Source organism: Onychostruthus taczanowskii, unplaced genomic scaffold (assembly GCF_017590055.1).
Source record: "Onychostruthus taczanowskii isolate IOZ18803 unplaced genomic scaffold, ASM1759005v1 scaffold28, whole genome shotgun sequence".
In the NCBI taxonomy this organism is placed as follows: domain Eukaryota; kingdom Metazoa; phylum Chordata; class Aves; order Passeriformes; family Passeridae; genus Onychostruthus; species Onychostruthus taczanowskii.
The window spans coordinates 5,338,960-5,360,014 of NW_024500128.1; the positions used below are offsets into that span (position 1 = coordinate 5,338,960).

General features: G+C 36.5%; 1 protein-coding gene across 1 annotated transcript in view; it reads left to right on the forward strand.

The window, feature by feature from the left end:
- The window catches only part of ULK4 (unc-51 like kinase 4), a 210,022-nt gene that overhangs the window by 126,065 nt on the left and 62,902 nt on the right, over window positions 1-21,055 (forward strand). Inside the window, exon 33 of the mRNA XM_041407795.1 lies at window positions 18,616-18,782. Within this exon, the coding sequence (XP_041263729.1) occupies window positions 18,616-18,782 (167 nt within the window). The remainder of the gene's footprint in view (window positions 1-18,615; window positions 18,783-21,055) is intronic.

Genomic DNA, 21,055 nt, shown 5'->3' on the forward strand with positions numbered 1-21,055 from the left:
ACAAAATATAGATACGTACTTGTACATTATGTACTCTAAAGATCTACTAATTAATATGTCTCTGTGGCCTTTTCAGTATTCACTTCCCATTTTCTTTCTAGGATGCCTGCAGTCTCTGTTTTGGGTTTGTAACCACTGAGTTTAATGGTGTGTTGGTCAATGCCTGAGGAGGGTATCTATGAAATGATCCCGTAGGCTCAGTCAGTGCATGGGAGCAGCTCACACTGGAGGGTGTGCTTATAGCTGGGTGACATAGGACAAAGCAGCACCAAGCATTCAGAAATAGGGGCAGGTAGTCATCAGTGAGGAGGATGGTGACTTGACTGGCATAGAGCTAGGCAGAGATACAGGGTACAGATCTGTATGAAGACAGGTATTTTTAGTTCTACTGGTCATGAAAAAACCAGCCATACATTACTTTGTGTCTGTCATATTACAGGGTTGACATTTGTTGACACTAAAATGAAAACCCTGTTCTAGATGCTAAGATTGAGTTCCTAAGCGGGTGTTGTAGGAGTACAGCGTTGATCATTTGTGTCTATAGACACAAGAGCAGACTAGACTTCTAGAGCAGACTAGACTAGAGTCTACTGAAAAGACCTTTTGTCTCATAGATGTGTGTCTAGTGACAAGAACTGACATACTGACAAATTTATACATGAGACAAACCACGAAGTCAGGATTGACTGCTTGATGAGTGAGTGGTGTAAGTGTGCAAGCTGTTTCGTTATGTGAATGTAATGATTAATAAATAGCCAAGTGCACCACAGTACCTAATGTAGTGAAATTCTTGTACTCAAGTACAATTAACAGATATATAAACTTTTTATTTTGCTTTCAGTTCAGTCTCTTTGTTGCTTTTCTTTTTTACTTGTGATTTTTTTGGGAGGTTTTGGTTTATTTTTCACATAGTTTGTACAACTATGTGAAAACCCGAGAAGGTTGAACCGTTGTCTAGTTAGCAGTGCTTTCCAGCTCTGAGTATGGTTTGTCCATGGGTAATATTCAAAAGCAAGAAATGTCTTCATTCTAACTGTTCCATCATTTTGTTTATAGGAAGAATTTGGGTATATCATGTTAGATTGTAGAGAAATGTCTTTCAAAGACTTTAATTACTTTGCAAGGATCTTCATTCTGAAGAAATGAACAAAACATCTTGTTAGAAAATAGATCTTATAGGCTGCAGTGGATAACTTCTGATAGTCTGTCTGCAGCTGTTTATTCCTGATAATGCATCAAATTTATTATCTTTATATAAAAAGCTATTTTCAGCATGTTTTAAAAGTAATTCCAAGTTTCCACTATTATTCAAGGCTAATTTAGTAAACTGTTTTCAGCCCAGTATTACTTATGAGTGAGTTTACATTTTTAACTTTTCTAAATCCCATTATACTCCATAAATCAGTCACCATTTTTTTAATGATGGTCGTGTAAGGAGATGATTTATATATAAAGTTCAATACAATTATATTGAATTGAATTACCTTTCCCAGACTATACTGCTGTGATCTTGTGTTTGGCTACCCTACTGAAGTAACTACCACTAGCAGAGTATAAGCAGAGATGTTTATCTCTGAATGTTAAAACCAAGTTTCCTAAACTATATGTCTTAATGATGTTGAATCTCAAAAACTAAAGTAAAAGGGGTATTATGGGGTTTAGGGCAATAAAAATAGCCTTTGAGTTGTGTGAAAATGTGACCGCTATTAGTAGTACATGGTACTTTAAGCAGTTTGTGTAAAACCTGAAGTTCCTAAGGACTTTTGGTGGAAGTGTAGAACGTCAGCTACAGCAGTCATAATATTCAATATCATACTGAGAAAGCATGCTAGGTGCTTAAAGCAGGGACAGTTATTAAAAAGAACAGATCTGCAATGAAGTTTGTAGTCAGATGATCATAACTCATTTGCACCTCATGAGAGAAAGATCAGCTTTCATGCTGAAGTATTGTTATTCATCTTGTGGTCCACTGCTTTGACTTTTAGTCAAATGTCAAGGGATTAATTAGATTTCAAATATCTCTGTGTGTTGTATTGTTAAAGTCTGTTAAATACCTGCATATCCAAAAAATGACACTCATCAGAATAACATCCAATTTCAACTTTTTTCGTGAAAAATAAAGGTTAAAAATGTCTTTTAAATAGATCTTTACAAAGTAATAGTTATTACTACCATAATGATGGCTATGAATTCTGAGCTCTCTAGACAGACCCCAAACTTTTCTAACTTACCTAAACCTTAGAAGGTTCCTTTCATTTCCTCAGGGATAATTTGATTTCAGCTTCAGTCTCCAAAAGACATTTGATCATGGTGCCCATAGCACACTTTTAAAGAAGTTTGTAGCTTCTTAGACAGCTCTCATCATGTCACCAGCGTTCATGAAATTAGACAATAGACTGCAGTAAGTTGATAACCCAGATATTCCTCCCTGCTGCGTCCACCTATGCAGTAGTCTGAACTTCTCAGTGCAACACTGAGCAGGCATTGGTGTGTCATTACATGTGACTTGGATTTTAGGGTAAAATTTGTAAAAAAAAAAGGCAACAACAAATAAAACCCACAGACTTAGCCTGTGAAGAAATTAGATACACATTCAGACTGGTTCTGAAGTAATTTATTCATTCCTTACTAGCTTCTATTTTTTCTTAGGAGTCTCCTGTAGAAGTTTAACAGGATACAATATAGAACTATTGCAGGTACACAGTTGGTGGTCGTTGTGAGTGGGGCTGTGGCCGAGCCTCATCCCCAGTGGGTACAGCTGTGCAGTCAGGTGAGCAGCACTGACAGCAATGAGCCGCGGAGTGCCCCGTGCACGGACCAACCACCAAAGGGAGAAGAGGGCACACAGGTGCAGTGCACCAGCATGAGGGGTACAAAGGGTCTGCTGAAGAACAAGGAAGAGCAGATGTTTGCAGTCTTCTGAAGTGATGTTAGTCTGTATGGGCAGATGCTTGCCGCCTTCTGATGTGGGGTGGTGTTACTCTGTTTGGCTAAATGCTTAAAGCCTTCTGAAATTGCATGGCGATACTCTGTATTGTGAGTGTCTCAACTGCGATCTATGCTGCAACAAAGTATTTGTTTAGTAACTGAAGATAGAAAAGGTGTTTCAGGGCAGTGCTGTATATCTGCTTGCTGTAAAACTTAGTTCATATACAATTTATTATGATTTGGAATAGAGAGATTGACATGGAGGGGAAATCAGGGAAATCAGTAAGAGTGAAAACCTAAAAGCATTTTTTTTTCTGTACTTAGTCAATGTTTAGAAACAAAATGCTCTTAATTAAATCAATACAAAATAAGAAATAATTTTAAAATAGAAAAAAATAAATATATTATCTTGTCTGAGTAGTTCCAGTAGTACACCTTGCAGCCTCTGCCATGCAGGACGTAAGCCTTTCACAGCTCCTTGCCCGTACTGTATTAGTTAGCTCAGCTCTTAAGCACAGAAGTGTCTCTGTGAACATCTAAAAATAGTAGTCCTGTTTTCTGTCTCTTGTGTTCATTTGAGTTACAGTTTATATGAGAATTCAATGAGGGTTGAGCCTGAAGAAGTTTCTTCTGTTATGTTACGAAGCTCAGAATGCTTTATAGCAGTATTAAGGCTTATTTTTCTGACCCAAAATTCCAGTCACTCAGATGGAAGTGTGCAACATCACATGGGTAATCTTAGAAGCCTAGTATCATAAAAGATACGTGGGAATCATGTCAAAATAGCATGGTAGTAGTGACGTCTTTGAGGAAAAAAAACCTGTCATCTTGTGATATTCATCAATGCAGCCATCTGAAAAGGATGAAAATAGAAATGGTAATTGCTGCAAGGAACAGTTATGCCATTCAAGTAGAGCCAAGCCTGTTGTTGTTGAGAGTCATACCCATAAGGCACAAAATGTCACAGCATGCTTACTAGAACTTTAGAGGATAAAATAAGTGAGTAAGGGCACAAGTTGTTACATCTTGTCTCTCTAGTGCTGTACTGTAAAAGAGAATTGGCATTTCTGTGGCTGGGGTAGGTGTCCTGATGCTTTCTATCCCTGTGGCCAGCCATGCAGATCATTCTGCAGCATAACTGGCTGCTTGAGCAACCTAAGATGTCTCATTTCAACACCTAATTGATGAAAAAGAGCAGAATAATAACAAAAAGTATTCAAAGTCCTGGAATTCCATTATATTCTCATCTGAGAGGCTTTATGCAGTCTGATTGTACAACTGATCAGCTTAGTTTAATGATGGGAGATTAGTTCAATAAATATAGCAATGTCAAACCTAGACTGCCTTTAAATTTCTAAGATGCCAACCATAATAGACATTTTCTGTACCTGTCCAATACTTAGACAAATTTAAGGTTTTGACTGAGTGAATACTCTGATTGATACTACTTGGAGGCAGAAACCTAAATGGAGAAAGTAACATTTTTGTTGAAATGAAAGGCATAGATTTCCCGTCAGGTTGAGGTTGTAGGTATCCAAAGGTTTCCTGATAACAAACTCAGGACTATTAATCAGGAAAGTCTTCAAAGCCTTATGCTCCTGCTCACCCACTTAGTCATGAAAATGGCATTTTTTTTCCTCCTCTCTAGAGACTGTGGTCTTTGCATTTACTCTAGGTGCTGCTTTTCCTGCAGTTTGATTCAAACATTGTCATTTGACATTATGCTAGTATTCCCATGAACTGCAGTTCAAATAATATGTATTAGCACTTGTGGATTGGGTCAGTTTGAGGAAAAATGAATAGCTAGGTAAGCCTGTACCTATCATATTAGCTACAGGTTAAGTATTGACCATGCAAACACTTTGCTACAGAAAATAAATCTAATTATGATGATATCCCTGTGTACCTTGTCAGATATAATTAGTAAGCTAAAAGGTCATTTTTAGGAGATGAAATTAAAAAAGTAATTGTATATTTGAAAAGAGACATTTTAAATACAGTTACTGTATTACTACAGCCATAGGTTGTAGAGCTATCACATATGTTTTATTCTAGCAGTTAGAACAGTCTCAGTATGAAAGCAATGTACCACTGCCAATTTGAGGTAAGTATAGAGTCACAAAAGTACAAAGAACTATACACAAAATTAAACTACATCAATCATTCTGTCATAGGGAAAAGGCTCCTTCAGATGCACTTGTATGATCCTACTGAAATAAGTTCTTTTTGACGGAACCAGATGTATCTATTGGACAGAAAAATGAAATCTGAGGTTTTTCACTGCTTTGAAGAGTGGTTTGGGGTTTTTATTTGTTTTGTTTTAAATGTCTTCAATAGTTGTCATAGCTCCCATGCAGCCAGATGTTTTTGTCTTCTAAGTTATTTTCAGAAAAACTGTGTAGATGTTTAAACATAGAGATGTTTAAACTATTTGTGGACAATTAACTTGACAATAATCTCCTCTTTAAATCAGAAAGGGAATTACATCATAATGGATAAACTGAAGTTATTTATATTTTTAAAGCCTTTTGAAATTCCCAATTTTTACACAAATATAAAGTAGTAGCCTATACTACTTGAGACTTTTCCTGTGATGTTCTTCCTCTTCCACTGAAATATTTATTATTTTTCATTCTTTTGCCTAAAATAACATTTAGATGTAGTCTTTTTAGGATTATGTGTTCTTTTGCTCTTCAGGATCTAATTTTATAATATTGTTTAGCTTAGTTTTTCCAAACATTTTAAGTTACATTTTAAAGTGCATTTTATATTCAATAACTCATTTCTATAGTTAAATTTCTTTGTAAGTCTTTACATGTGGATTTTACACCATCTTAAGGCAGTACATATCCAGGTGAGTGTTTGTGTTCTCATAAAGTTATTTAGACAAGTTACCACTCTCCAGCTGGTAGGTTTTCCTGTGGCATTTGATCAGTGCCTTGTAGATCTGATAGGTTAACTAATTTTGTGTGTAGTTACCCATGATCATTTACGTTTTATAACAATGTGTCTGCATGTAGTCAGTAGTAAGTCAGCTGATGGGGGAACTTGTTGGAGGTGCAGTTAAAACCTCCAGCTGAGGGACAGTGGTTATTTAAACTGTTGTGACAAAAATGTAGATATCTACCTGATGGTGCTATTTATTTTTTAAATAAAATACATTGCATAAATGTTATCCAAACTTGTCTATCCATGCTTTATAAAAAAATTATCTCAGCTTAAGCTTTTTCCGAATTGAACCAAGATGGTATTTATGTAAGATGGGTTTATGAAGACAAATCTGTCAGCAAAGGCATGGGCTTGAGGACTTGTCATGGGTTTCTGATTGTAGCTTTAAGCAAATCAGTTTTACTTTTCTCTTAAAGTGGCCCTAACTTGATAAACACTGGGGAGTTTTGTTTTATAAATAAAAATAAATAGGGTTTAAATGTTTCCCCAGATGTCTCCATGTTGTTAGAAGATACTGCATCAGCTAGTTGTTCCTTTGTTTTTGGTCAAGGAAAACACTGTGTTTCCGTTTAAATTTTTCAGATTAATGAGAGAAGAAATAGGATAGTTATATAAAGTCTGAAGCTGTCTTCAGTCTTTTAAGAGAATGGAAAAACTGGGAAGATTTTTCCCCTCTACCACCCACCTTTGAAAAAGATCAGAAACTTCTTGTTCACCTGCATTGATCCAGTTCCAACTTGTCTTTCCTGAGGGCCATTCTTTCCTTATTTATCATATTTCAGATTGCTTAGTCAAAAACCTCTAATCCCTATTCCACTGTGTCGTGGAAAAAAAATCCAGTAAAGTGTTGTTGGTGGATTTATTCACACTTTTAAAAGATATTTCCTAGCTAACATGTCCATATTGTGACATGAAGTTTTTAGCTGATAATATATCCATGAAATACAACTTATTTCCCTGGATGACAGCAGAACTAATGCTACTATATGTATTAATACTTTATGTATTTTACTATATGTGTATGTGAAGACTGAAAGAACAGTAAAATTATCCATGATGGCTGAACGGGCTTTCCAATACATATTTTTGCTGAATAAGCACAGACAGATGTCATGTATTTTGATTCCTTCATTCAACCCAGAATGACATGAATTGTGGGTTTATGCCATTATTTATCATATTAGAAGAAAAAAAGCTCAAACTCTTACTTTCTTCTGAAGTTACGTTGAATGTTGTTAAGAGAACATGTAGTTTAAACGACAACACTAGAAGCTGAATTTAGAGGTAGCATTTTGTCTATACTGTGAGCAAAAGTCACAAGCAAGATAAGGAAAAGGCAGACAGAATAGCCAAAGGAACGGAATTTCAAGGCAGGTTTACAGGTTTTGACAGAAGACATAGGAATAACAGCATTGCTTACAGGATTTTGCTTGCCTAGGCTATGGGTCAGGCAGTCACTGAGACCAAGTCTTTGCATTATGGGACCAGTCTGGATGCAGAGATACCCAGTCTGGACTGAGTGCAAGAACTGACTGCACACTGCTGTTGAAAAGAAAAGAAAACCTGTGTTCATGAAAGGTGTGCATGCAGTCCTGCACAGCATGCAGTGCTACGGCAGCACATCCAGAATGCCTAAAATGACAACTCCTGGCAGTAACTTCCTCATTTGGTTCCATGGACCTGGCCAGTGTGGGTGCTCCCTGTGACATCCAGGATCCCAGGCTGAATTGTAGTCACTCTCCCAGTTTGGTGCAGTATTCTAGCAGGCCAAATTGTGCAAAATGCTTGACCTCTATGTGCCCTGAAATTGCTGAAATTTAACTACATATGCCTCTCATTTCTGGTGTTTACTTGCTGCAGCTTCTCTCCAGTTCTTGCATAATTTGTTGACAATCCAGTTCCTGAGAGTCCTCCAGTTTTCCCAAAAGAGCTTGACACAGATCCAGATTCACTAGGTCCAGGCTTTACTTTTTCTAGCCTACTTCTTAAGTCTCTCTCCATAAAAGCACAGGGCATGTGCATTAAGGCTAGTCAGTTCTCTCTTTCTAAAAATGTTGATGAGCAAAGGCAAAGGAGAGTGAAAATTTTGAGCATGTCTCATCTGTTTACTGGTAGCAGCTGCATATTGGTTCCATCTGGAAAAGTGTGCATTCCTGTAATGAAACACATTGGGCATCCCTATATCTGTTTGACGTGCTAACCGTCTCTCTGAAACAGAAGTATTTCTTCACACAAAGTGTATTAAATGTGCCATGATACTGCTATAGGATATCTATTACGATCCTGAGTCCTAGATGGGAGAAGTGAGTTGTACTGAATTCACTGCACAGTATATTTTCTTAGAAAATGCTGTGGATATTACTTCATTGTTTCAAGCTACAGTTAAATTTCATCATTCTTAATGTTTGTCTCTTCACTTGGGATAACATGGAGGGGAGAAACAAAGGACCAGGAGTCCTTCATTGCAAGCTCCTCTTTTCTCCCCACCTCCATTATTTGTCAAGCTGAATTTCTTTGTCTGAACTTGCTTTCCAGAATCAGTGGTCTGGGCATAAGCAGGCTGAAAGAGGAATATAGGTGTGTAGTGAGATGTAGGTGCATAGTGGTACTGCCCAGAGCACATAACAAGTGAAACATGAAGCACAGCCTGGGGTAGGATGGTGAAGGCTCCTTGTGTTGAAGCAAGTTGGTAAACCTGCTGTGATCCTGTAAGTATGTTAATGCCTAAAAACCACCTGTGCCCAGCAGAGCAGGCATTGTAGAGAAAAAGTAAAAGGTTCTGTCATGGTTTAGCCATGGCTGGTGACTGAGCACCACACAGCCATTCAATCAGCTCTCCCCAGTGATGGGAGATAATTTTAGGCATAAAAAAGTGAGAAAAAAACTTGTGGATTGATGTTAAAGTAATTTAATAATTAAAAAGATACCTTAAGAAGAATTTTAAAAATTCTAAGGAAAAGGGAGAAAAAAACAAGCTAACCAGGGAGAGAGAAAAATAAATGCAAGAAGGACAAGTGATACAAATGAAAACAAGTGCTCAACACCAACTAAACAATGCCCAGACAGTCCAGGACAGCATTCACCCTGCCAACCTCTCCTTCTCGGTTCTATCGCTGAGCATGATGCCATATGGTATGGAATATCCCTCTGGTCAGCTGTGTCCCCTCCCAACTTCTGTGCACCTCCAAGCTGTTTGTTAATGGGTGGGGTGAGGAGTAGAAAAGCCTTCCACTCTGTGCAAGTGCTGTTCAACAATAACCAAAACATCACTGTGTTATTGACACTATTCAGTACAAAACCAAACCAGAGACCCATGTGAGCTAATGTGAAGAAATTTAACTCTATCCCAGACAAAACCAGTGCAGGTACTAAACTAGTGCTTGCCTACGAAGTTTCTCCTGCTGCTCTGTTGCACATCTTCACAAGGCACACACTTAGATCCTGGCTGTCTAAATCACCTTTTTCTGTGGCCATCTCTCTCACTGTAGTTTTATCAATGTTTTTAGCCTCTTTTTTCACTTGTGAAGAAATTGGTTGCCCTCAAACAAACCCGTGTTCTGATTCTCAATTAAAGCATTGGATTAGCAGCAGGATTCATTTCAGTTTGTTGCTGGGGAGGGCAGTATAGTTCACTGTTTTTGTTTTACAGGTGGGTGGTTTGGACCAAGACAGCTTAATAGGCTAAACCATTCTGTGTGATCTCCTTCCAAAGTTTATGTGGAAGTTTTGCTGGGAGCCTGAGCCACTCCTTTAACACACAGACACAGGCTTCACTACTCCCAGCAACAGCTACCCACATAAAAAAAGCTATGGGTCATCCCCAACACAGTGTCATTACAGATTCCAGCCATGTTCCCGTTGTGTGGATCCTCTTAAAATAGGGGAAGGAGATATGGAGCACAAAAATCAAACACATGCAGGCTTGCAGTGCTTTCAGAGCCAAGACTGCCTCTTAGAGTTCTTTCAGAGCCTCTTGATTAAGTAAACTGAGCTCTGGTACCAGCTGACTGAACTCAATGTAGTCTTTTGAAGTCAGGATAGTTTGGATCAGGTAGATGTGCTGACAGAAAATGGAGGATCTACTGACCTAGGTTGTACCAATATCAAATACGAGGTAGGGCGGTCCTGGTATAGCTAGCATATAGCCAGTGACAGCATGATCACAGTGTGATGGGTTCCAGCTCAAAGATCCTAGCGGTACAGTTGAAAATCATGGATAGGTCAGAGTAGAAAAAGCATACCATGCAAACCATACAAGATGTATGTCTGAGCCAGTTAACAAGAAGAGTAGCATAATCTAAAGTGAATAGTCTGTGGTTGGATTTTAGAGATTTAATCAGGTGTGTCACTATTGGTATGGTCATATGGTAGCAAATAAGGGGGTCTGCTTGTCAAAGTTATTCCAACACTTATTTGGAAAACAGTTGATGTAAAAGAGTAGGCTTAAGCCAAATGCAATTTGGGGCTACAAAATATAGTCTGGTCATAAGGGCTAAACCAGATTTGCTAGCATGTGACCTCCTGACCTCTGTTTAAGCCCTTTGATCATTTAAGTACTAATACACAAAGGCTACCTTGGACAGTTGCAATTACTAGTTGTCTGCTTTCGTTTCTGTTGAAAACGTAATTGATGAATAACACAGGATGTTACAGGAAACTGTGGCATATAGTCAATCCTGTTGTAATAACCAGCAGCAAATTCCACTTAGGGGATACTCTAGCCTTTGCTCTTGTTCTTTGGTGCAGTTGTAACAACAGTAAAAGACTTAAAAATCCAAGTACTTCTACTCTATGTTTTCATCTTATGGCAGGCTGATGTAAATAGACCAATAGGAATATAAATAAATATTTAATATCTTTTCTTACAGAGCATGACTTTTCAATAGAGAAATGTGCAGAGCTTTTACCCTTATCCTTTGCTGAGTATATTTGGGAACAGTATTCAACCATGGGTTATTTCTGCAACTTAGAACTGAAAACTTCAGAGAATTTTCTGAAGCCAAGGTTCATTGGTCCTTATCACTCCCAGCCCATGGCCTCATGAAGGCCAAGCTAGAGCAATTAAAGCGGTTGAGTGCTGTCAGTTTGTGACAGCAGTTTACAGCTGTGTCTGTATTCTGAGGCTGTTCACATCTGGTCTGTATGGGTTTTGTTAAAAAGACAGTTCTCTAAATTTGAATTTGGTCTCTCAAGGATTTTGATAGAGAGAAAGTTGATGCCAAAGCAGAAGTGTGTTAAGATATTTGAAAGAGATAAACAGGGTTTAATCTTGTGTGACAGGAAGTCTACTATTAAAATAGAAATATCTTCAGAAGAGTTTCTAGCTCTAAATTAAGCCCAGGATATAAATTCCTCTGTATTTTATCATGTGGTAATTGTTGCAGACATGGTCTTTCAGAACAGTAAGTCAAAAGTCTTTACTAAATCTTTACGGACTTCAAATCATGCTGAATGCACAGCATTCTTAATTTTACACAAATAACACATTTAATTTAGTAAAGAACTTTGCTTAGCTTTTGCCATTAATTTGAGGACCTCATGTAGTCTTTGTTTTTCTAAAAAATATACACTATATATAAACTCACAATGTGCAAGGAGAAATTCTTCCATGTAGGTGTGAAGCAGCAACTGCTAATATCTTCAGACTGGCTTTAAAGGAGGTTTTAAGGGCTGTTGTCTCTCAAAGAGTAAAGTGTCCTGTTAGATATTCCTGCTCCTCATGCAGCTCATTAAAACCTGCTGTTTGGAAAATCTTGTAAGCATCATCTACTTTCTGTCTGACAAAACCAAGGGCCCTTATTTTAGTTGACACCTTGTAGGAATGAAATAGGGTGTATTGAGTTTTGACTTGAAGTATATCATGCTGTAGAATTATTGTGATTTGTAAAATGAACCACAAGCTCTTATGTATCTCTGACATGTGGGGAGACATATAACTGAAAAGTTGCTATGAAATTTGCTTAATAACAGCAATGTTAGTCAATCCAAACAACATTATTTTCTCTTACTGAAGTCGTAGTTTATTTAATTTTTGTATTTTATGATGCAAGGTTGTGCTTGCAGATACTGCACAACTGATGAAAAAACTGTAAAAACAAAAATGCTTAAATCCACATGAAAACAATGCAAGCTAGGTGTTTAATATATGCACAGTTGGTGACAGAAGTATTCTAAATGTATACTCTGGGAAGCCACTGTATTATCTCCACCTCTATTCCTCCCTAGGTTTTCCAACTAAAAGGGTCATTTGAGTGTGTAAATCTGCTTTAGGCAAACCAGGGTGCCCGCAGCATTGTATCCATACAAATCAAAATTAGCTGTTCACTTAAGACGCTCTTAATGTGTTATCAGCTCTGTGAATAGATCCTCTGAATATTATTAAAGTCCGTAGTTATGTAGTATTCACTCATAAAAAATGTAGAAAATATTTATTAGGTCTGATATAACTAGAAAGCATTTGAATGTTCTTATAACTATTTTCCAAGGGAAGTTACTTTCTGATGTCTCATTCCATCCCTGTTGAACAAGATCATGTTCAATGAATTGTACTCCTAGGAATGAGGACTATCTTGGTAAGTCTTGACTATAACAAAACCCCCCGCTTTCAGAATTTTGAGACTATATACCTATATGTGCTGTGAACTGAGTTTCAGACATCTTGGATATCTTTTCTGAATGAATTATATAATGGTTGAGTCAATCTGACACAAAAATCTGAATTCAGTTTAAATTTTGTCACAGAAAGGAAACTACTTTTTTTTTTTTTTTTTTTTTTTTTCCATTTTCAAAAGCAGCAATTCATCAGGAGCTCTCAAGGTATCAGTGATTATACTTCCAGAAATACTCTTCCTCTGTGTATGTCATTCTAACCATGTCTTTTCACAGAGAAAAACCACAGTCTATCCTATTTTAACTAATTTGTTATCTTCTATTATTTTTATATTGAACAGTCAAGCATATTCAACAGTATGTGATTTTATTATTTCTAAATTGTCCAAGTTGCATTTTCACTATCCTTTATTACACACAGAAACTTATGAAAGAAACCCCCTGGTTTTCTGTCTTTTAATTGGCTGATCTATACACCTGTTGGTCTTAATAAACTCCGTGTTTGATCCATAGATTCAATATATATTATAGAAAAATTATAGAAGAAAAAGCAGATTTCTGTGTTGGTGGGATTCTCTTAGGTTCAGAAGAGCTTTACTCCCTGGGGAGTCTCCAGTTGTGCAGTCTTTCAGAAGAGAAAGTTGCCACCTCTAAACTGCTTTCTAACAATAACAGCTAAACACTGCCAGTTCAGGAAGAAGTAAAGTAGAGTTATGTTGTGCTTTTACTTGAAGCAGAACCATATTGCTTCTGAGAATGTCAGATCTTTATTCCTCTCAGGCAGTCACACTCAAGATGACATAGAACTTCCCAATCTGCTTTCAACCTAGCTGTAGTGAAGGTGATGACTATCTTTTCTTCCCTGGTTGTCACAATCCTTTCCACATCTATTTCCTTGTGTATGAGGGAAGGACTGCCTGCTTGGGCACCACTGGTGAGTGCTCTACATTCCATGTGTGTAGAAAAAGCTGAGCCACTCTTCCCACAAAGGGAAGCTCTGCAGAGCCTTGACCACTTCAATATGATAAATTCAAATGAGGTTTTTGTCCCTTAAACCTAGTGATTCTTTCTTCAGTCATAAAATGTCCAGTCATTCTACCAGGGCTAAGAATAGACTAGCCAAAAAGAGAGTCTATTTTGCAAATAGACTATTTGCAAAATTTTCTTCTTTAGATACTATTCATTTTTAAGATCAGAATATAAAGTAATTTTCAGAGCAGAAGTCATGCAAATGATCTGCTCAACAGCCAAATAGTTGTTTTTCCACTTGATGTAACATTCATAACTCATCAAATTTTGAAAACAGTGGTGATCTAATTTTCTATCCTAGCTCATTCTTACCTCAATATTATTATAGTATTAACACAAATAGTGCCTAAAACATAAACAGTAACAAATAATAACATTAAAAGCAATGAACCTTTTTTAAAAATGCCATTACCCTAAAAATACCATTTGCTTTATGTCAGTTATTTTCAGTTCTTCAAAACAGGAAAACTTAATTAGCGAGGCTGTGATGTAAAGAATGCAAACTGAGTCCCAGATTTATGTTGATAAATAAGGTTTTATGAAGAGTCTTGATGTCATTATGGAGTATCTTAACTGCTCAGGTATGTTTACTCACTCCTGTGTGAAAGAATCTGTCCTGTGTTTCTACTTAGCAATATTTTTGAGTTTCAGCATTAAAATTTAAAATATTTTAAAATACGGTTTCTATTTGTCAGTATAATCTGTCAATATTGTTGGTCCACTCTGTAAGTAAAAGAAGGAAGAAAGGTCTAATGCATGTACATTTGGTAATATCCCTGGGGAGTCCATTGTGTAGGTGTGGTACTAATGGGAAAAGAGGCTCTCCAGAGAGCAATGTGCAGAGAGGAACAAAGAGAAAGCTTTTTGCCGGACTGAGGGGTTTGCTGCTGGCTGCTTGGCTGCACGGTAGCATTGTTCAGAGGAAGTGCACCTGCTCTAACATTTTCTTCAGCTGGAAGCAGACAGGTTTGTTGAATGCTCTAATTGCTGGTAGGCATGAAAGGATTGCCTAGAAGATTGCTTCCTAGGCTGTCCTTTGATGTTTCATATGATTTGGAAGTGAAGATTTCTTTTCCTTTATCCATCTTACTAATAGGTGAGAATAAAAAATCTCCTTTCAGCTTTCATTCGAGAAGGTATCATGGCACATTCAGTGTGATTAGCTGTATCATGGGCCAAAAGACTCCTTTTATCTATTGAAAGGTGTGTAAAACACAAGCATAGTCATCACAGTCCACATTCATATAGCACTATCAGCTACGTGTTCAGTTCACTGCAAGGGTCTCTGGGCAGGAGAAATACTCTGCTGTGAACACTAGGTTTGTCAAGTGCTGTAAATCCACGGCTAGAAATTTTGGATACAATCCTTTTAATATGTATGGTAAATCTTGGACCACAGTTAGAAAATGTTCTTTGTTTAATTCTAGTTATGTTAGTTTATAAACACAATAATTCTAATACAAAATGCAAGTTTTGCCTTATTTTTTAGCAAAATTTGAATAGCACAGAACTGCAGGGAGGCTTGATAGTTTGAATGTTCTCCTTTTACAGATAAATACAAGGCATGACTAATGCCCTGTAAAGTCTTGTACTAAATTCAGATTATAACTAAAGCTACAAACAGTATGGTATGATATATTGTGTTAGCAGAAATGTGCAAATTAATAGAATAACCAAAAAAACTCTGTAACTGGTTAAATTTTAAGGTTTTATTTAATTCTCTTACTAGGAAATACCTAGCTGAAAAATTATAGTGCATTATTTTCACCCATGTAAACTGTCACTGACAGCTTTCTCTTGAGGGGGTGAGCTATTGCCAGCATACTTGGAAGCACCAGAATACTTGATTACAGGTTGCTTGTCCAGGTAAAACAACCTTCCTCAACTGGATTTGGTTTAAGTCTCCTCTATGATACAGATTTTGTATTCAGATCCATCACTTGCAAAGTTCAGGAGTGCATGAATGTATGCCTTTTCAACCAGAGCCTATTTCACTTTCCAATCAAGAGTTGAGAATTTATGCATAAGAAACCTATGTCTGTTATATATGGCTCTGAAATATAGTGTCTGAAATCTTTAAAGATACATACTGGTTTAGGCTTTATTTAGGAAATTAAATTGTTGTTCTTTAATCTGTTGTAAAATTTGGGAGAAAACCTTCAAGGTATCTTCTGAAACTTTGAGATACGTATGTTATTTTTGTATTATGATTTGCTGAATTATTAATTCAATTTCCTTTTTATAAAATTGCATATTTTTTTCCAAACTATCTGTTTTGTAATTCAATTTTTTGAATGCTGAAACATGTCAGTCTTGATCTTTATAGCTGCCTTTTGAGCAAACTGGTTACAGTGCCAGTGGTCAAGGCCATTAGACTTCTAATGGAGTTTTGTCATGGTCACTGTGAATTACACCAGCTTCCCAAATTTCTCTTCTAAGCACACAGTGTGTGTATTTTGTTTTGTGGTGTAAGCAAAGAGTATATTTATATGTCTACAGCTGTGGCCTCTAATTTTTATTTTGTGACATGATGAAGTATTTTAAAGAGTATGCCTAGAACTTTATTTACTTGGCCAAGAGGTCAGTCTCTTGCTTTTATCTGTGGAACCAAGTGTTTATCAGGTTTCTGTATGTATCACACAGCACATTAGGCACACTAGTGTTTAATTCTAGACATCTTTATTATAAAGTTTGGATGTGCTAAATTTTCCAAAAGTATTTTAAGTCCAAGAAATATTTTCCCCACAAAATTTTCAAATTTGGTTTGCATGTCTTTGTACATATAGCTCTGTGTGAGCATGTATCTACCTAAATGAAATTCATTAGTTCTGATGTTTTAGTTAACTAGGTAAACATGAATATTGGGTGTTTGGAGGCAGGGATGCTAATACATACACCCTTAGGATATAAGCACTTCAAGAAAATAAAATCTAGGTGATTATATTATTCACGTCTCCATGGATGGGGAGAAGGTTGAGTGTTTACTTCACCTCCTTGTTCACCAAACAACACAAATGAGTCAGTTCTGAGCCTTGAGCTGGTACAGCCGAGGGAGTAAGCAAGTGGTTCTGTTGAAAGCTGATAGCAAAGGGATTGCAGATCACAGTCATGGATCGTGGTGTTTTGTTCACTACTAGTCAACCCCATTGTTCACTCCCTAGTCAACCCTCTTAGTGTTGTGAGTGACTACCTCCTAAAAAATTCTTAGTGATGATCCATGCAATGAAATGCCTGCTTGTGAAAGTGGCCTTCTCAGCAACCATCTCCCAGTCACTGTCCTACGGGTTATTTGTAAGCCATCTGGAAAGCATGGGATGACTCATTCATTTTGATGTGGCTATGGGTTTTGTGGCCATAGACAGAGAGAAACAATGTGTACTGGATCATATCCCTGCAGGCAATTTTTCAGACTTCACTTTGATAGGGACCAAGTCTTACTGGACTGTTTCCTTAGATTTATTCTGATTTAGTCTGTTGTAAATAGTCATAGACTAACCACAAGTTTTGTGTTGGGTACACATGTCTTTTTTTCTTCTTCATGGGTATTGGTGAAATCACTTAAATGTGTCACTGTCAGATACATACGATCTGATTTTTGTATGTCATGTTCAGAACTGCAGCAGAAATTTCACTCTAAAAAAGGAGAAGGAAATTAAATGTGTGAGATTAGAATTATTTCATTTTGAGAGCTTGGTTTATTTAGACAAGACTCCAGGAAATTCAAAGCTTGTCCTGAGCTGTCATCCATCAATAAACTGTTGTGAAAGAATAAAGCTAGTAATCATAAAACTACAGAAGATGTGAGATAGAAGCAGAGTAAGAGTCTTAATGATCTAGAACCATAACTGTATTCTAAATGAAATGTATTTAATTTCCTGAGAAAAGTATTAACAGTGAGGAATAGGAGAAGAAAATATTTTGTAGGAAGTTTAGTTGACAGAGTATCTTTCAAAGATAAAATAGTTCAAATCCCCAAAAATTTGACTGTTCTCAAAAACTGAATGGTGTAAGCACATAATGTGTTCTACGGTGTCTCATATAAATCGTGGGTTGGTGTTTGTAAAAACATATACAACGACTTTTAAAAAGAGAGCTTGTATAATAACACTTTTTACTTAATTGAAATCAGTGAAATACTTAAGTCTTTTTTTGACGCCATGGAGACTAGAAGCTAGTATACTGATACACTGCAGTGTTAGTACATATGTGCAGCCAAGTGAATTGCAAGTTTAAAAGATGGTTTGCAAAGATATTATGGTTTTGTTAAGAAAGAAAGTATTTTTCATCCCTTATGAAAATCTGAAAGAAATAGACTAAGATCACATCTAATGAACTCAGTCACTTTGTATTTGAAAGTAAGAAAGATTCTGAATTGAATCGATATAGCCTTGAATTGAATTATATTGAATTGGTTTATATTTTTCAGCTATGTCAATTGATTTATGGTTAGGCAAGCTACAGGGGCTGATGCTATTGAATTCTAATGGAGCTTAAAAAAACTCCTTCAAAACAGGGAGATATTTTCAGGAAAGTTTTTACTACCATCAGTAAAACAAATCGTAATAAGATTTTAATGTAGTATGCAGTAATTCATTTATAATGCTCTTCTGAATATATTCTTTGTTAAGCACAGCACTGTTTGATTCTATAATTAAAGCATATGGGTACAGTTCTAATTTACAGACCAGTGAAGAAACGTTAGGCTCAGTAAAGAAGCTTTAATTTCCATCTTGAAGTGTCACTTTGTAACAGCCTAGAGAAATTGCTACATTTTGTGACTAGAGGTGCTGTGAAAGAGACTTGTGATCATGCTGCAGAAAAGTTTAGGATTCAAAGTAGGTTTTAATTTAATGAATCCATTCAGTTAACAAATTTGATTGTATCTATTTTACTCTCTTTGTGAGCTAGTCCAAACAAAATAGGAAAGGAGGTAATTATAGTAATTGAGAAAAAGAGGAAGTGTAATAAATATTCATAAAGTATGTAAAATTTGTTTTTATCATAATCTATTTTATCTAAGTCACCTTCCACACTGTTCTTGTCCTGATAGCTTATTTATTTTTTTATCTTTTTTTTTTTTTGGTCTCACTTTCTACATAGGACTGACTCATCACGTCTGTAATCTCCTAACAGTAGCTGTGGCCCTGTACTTGGAGGCAGATGATAAAAGGAGCACCAAGACGGCAAATGCACTGCTTCTGTCCTTACTTGACATTTTGCAATACATGCTGACATACACAGCAAACATTGTGCGCCAGACTTTGCAGGTATGGGATTTACTCATGGGGCCTTGACTATCTTAAACAATTTTTTAGATAACTTCCTATTATCCTTAATAACAAGACTCCCACTATTCTGATTTTATGGAACTTTTAGTGTAGTGAAAAGTCAATTTGTCTTCCAAGTTACTGTTTGAACCACTACAAGTCATGGCATTGGTGGGACTTCCTCCTCCAACAAAGACATCCTCCTCCTTAAAAATGGAGCATAAAATACAATTCAAAGAAATTTCACATAACCCTTTTAGTAACATCTGAATGAAAAGCATTTGTAATTTTTTAGACATTATGTAAATCTAGCAAATATTGCTTTTCTTTTTAGATGATCTGCCAAATTTTTAAGTTAGTCAAGTGGAAGTGACTTCTGTATTTACACTGCAAACAACACGTACTCTTCATGTTAGGTTTTTTATGTTCTTGGTATTATTCACTGAAGAACAGATATTTGTCAGGTGAAATATATCTAACGGAAAGAGATTCAAAGGATTGCTGACAGGTTGTTATTCCTTGCAGAATATGGCTTCTTTAATCCCCAGCCCCTTCTCTGCAGGTTGTTTGGTTTTTTGGGGTTTTTTTTGGGTGGGTTTTTTTTTTGGTGGTTTTTTTTTTTTTTTTTTGGTTTTTTTTTTTTTTTGTTTTGTTTTGGTTCTGTGTTTTTTGGTTTGCATGGTTTTGTGATTAGGGAGTTGGTTTTTTGGGGGGTGGCTTATTAAGTGGGCTTAATGTAAGAAGCTGGTCTTGCAAATTGAGCTTTTTTTGTTTTTTCTGCATAGATTTACACAAACAGCTATGTTATCAACCACATTTCACTGCGAGGTTTTTGGTTTGGTTTAGATATGTGATGATATAATACCTTGTCTTTCTGAATTCCTCTATTATCAGGTTCTGTAATGATATTTTCATCTAAGTATCACTTCACAGATCAAATTTTTTAGGCCAATTGCTTGTTGTCATATTTTTGGCATCTCTCCGTGTAATCATAGAGAGCTGAATTCAGTACTTATGCTCCATACAGCAGTGGTGTGGCAAATTATTCTGGAGGACACATGAGGAGAGAGGATCTTGCACATGGATTGGTAGTATTGAATTGATGGGTTTTATTTAGATTTAAAATTAAATCTATTCATTCAAAGCCAAATTCTGTTCTGGCTTTACTTGAATATAACAGTTGATTGATGCACTGAAACTCCAGTTCGTTTTGTTTATCTCTCAGCACAGTAGTCTGCTTTGCTCTTAAAGTCTAATGAGTAACAAGGAGCAGCTGGAAGACTGAATTTTGAAGCATAGGTCTGTTCTGTATCCATATATTAATTTTACAGCGATGTTAGTTGTCTTGGCTTATGTGTCTTGACAGTACTCATCAAGATCCTTGAGGTCTCTACATCAGTACACATACCGTATTGAATGGTGGCCATTAGTTATTGACTACATAGTATTCCACTATTCACGTGTCACTAAATGCATCACAAATATTATTCTTGGACTGTTTTTATAGAGATGTTTTGAGTAAGATACCATTTAAATCAGAACATGTAAAACAGAATCAAATCTTCTTGTATTATCCATTTCTGAGGCTTAAGTTGTCTTTTACAGATGATGGTACCTTCACTTGAATCTTTTTCATTTTACTATTTCATGTGTAAAGTGATAACCTTATCCAGCTGCATAGGCAATACGTATCACCACTTTCCCATTGCACTGAAGTACTTCATGATGGATGGTGCTGATAACTGTATCCAGGTTCAGGAGAAGAGTTCGCTCTTTGTCGTCCAAGTACTTTCATATTAATTTGCGTGTCTGTTTTGGAGAAGTTTTGTCATATGTCCCAGAGGTGATCCACATTAGCTGAAAAGAATTTGAAATTTTAATTTGGTATATGGACTCTATTTTGTGACTCTGGCACAGGTTGCCCAGAGAGGCTGTGGATGCTCCAGCTCTGGCAGTGTTCAAAGCTGGGTTAGATAAGACCAGGAGCAACCTGGTCTAGTGGGATGTGTGCCTTTCTGGGAGTGGGTCTGGATGTGACTAGATGATCATTAAGGTCCATTTGAACCCTTTACCTTTCTGTGATTGTATGATTCTACAAGGTAAGGTAGGTTTAACAACATATAGTGTGTATCCTTCATATACATATGTAATTTCTTTAGTGCTGTTATTCATTCTCTTTCCGAAGACACTAATATATAAAAGTTAAAGAAAGTAGTCAAAGATTCCTAATGGAAGGTGTCTATCTTCTCATCCATGTACTAAGGAGAAAAAGC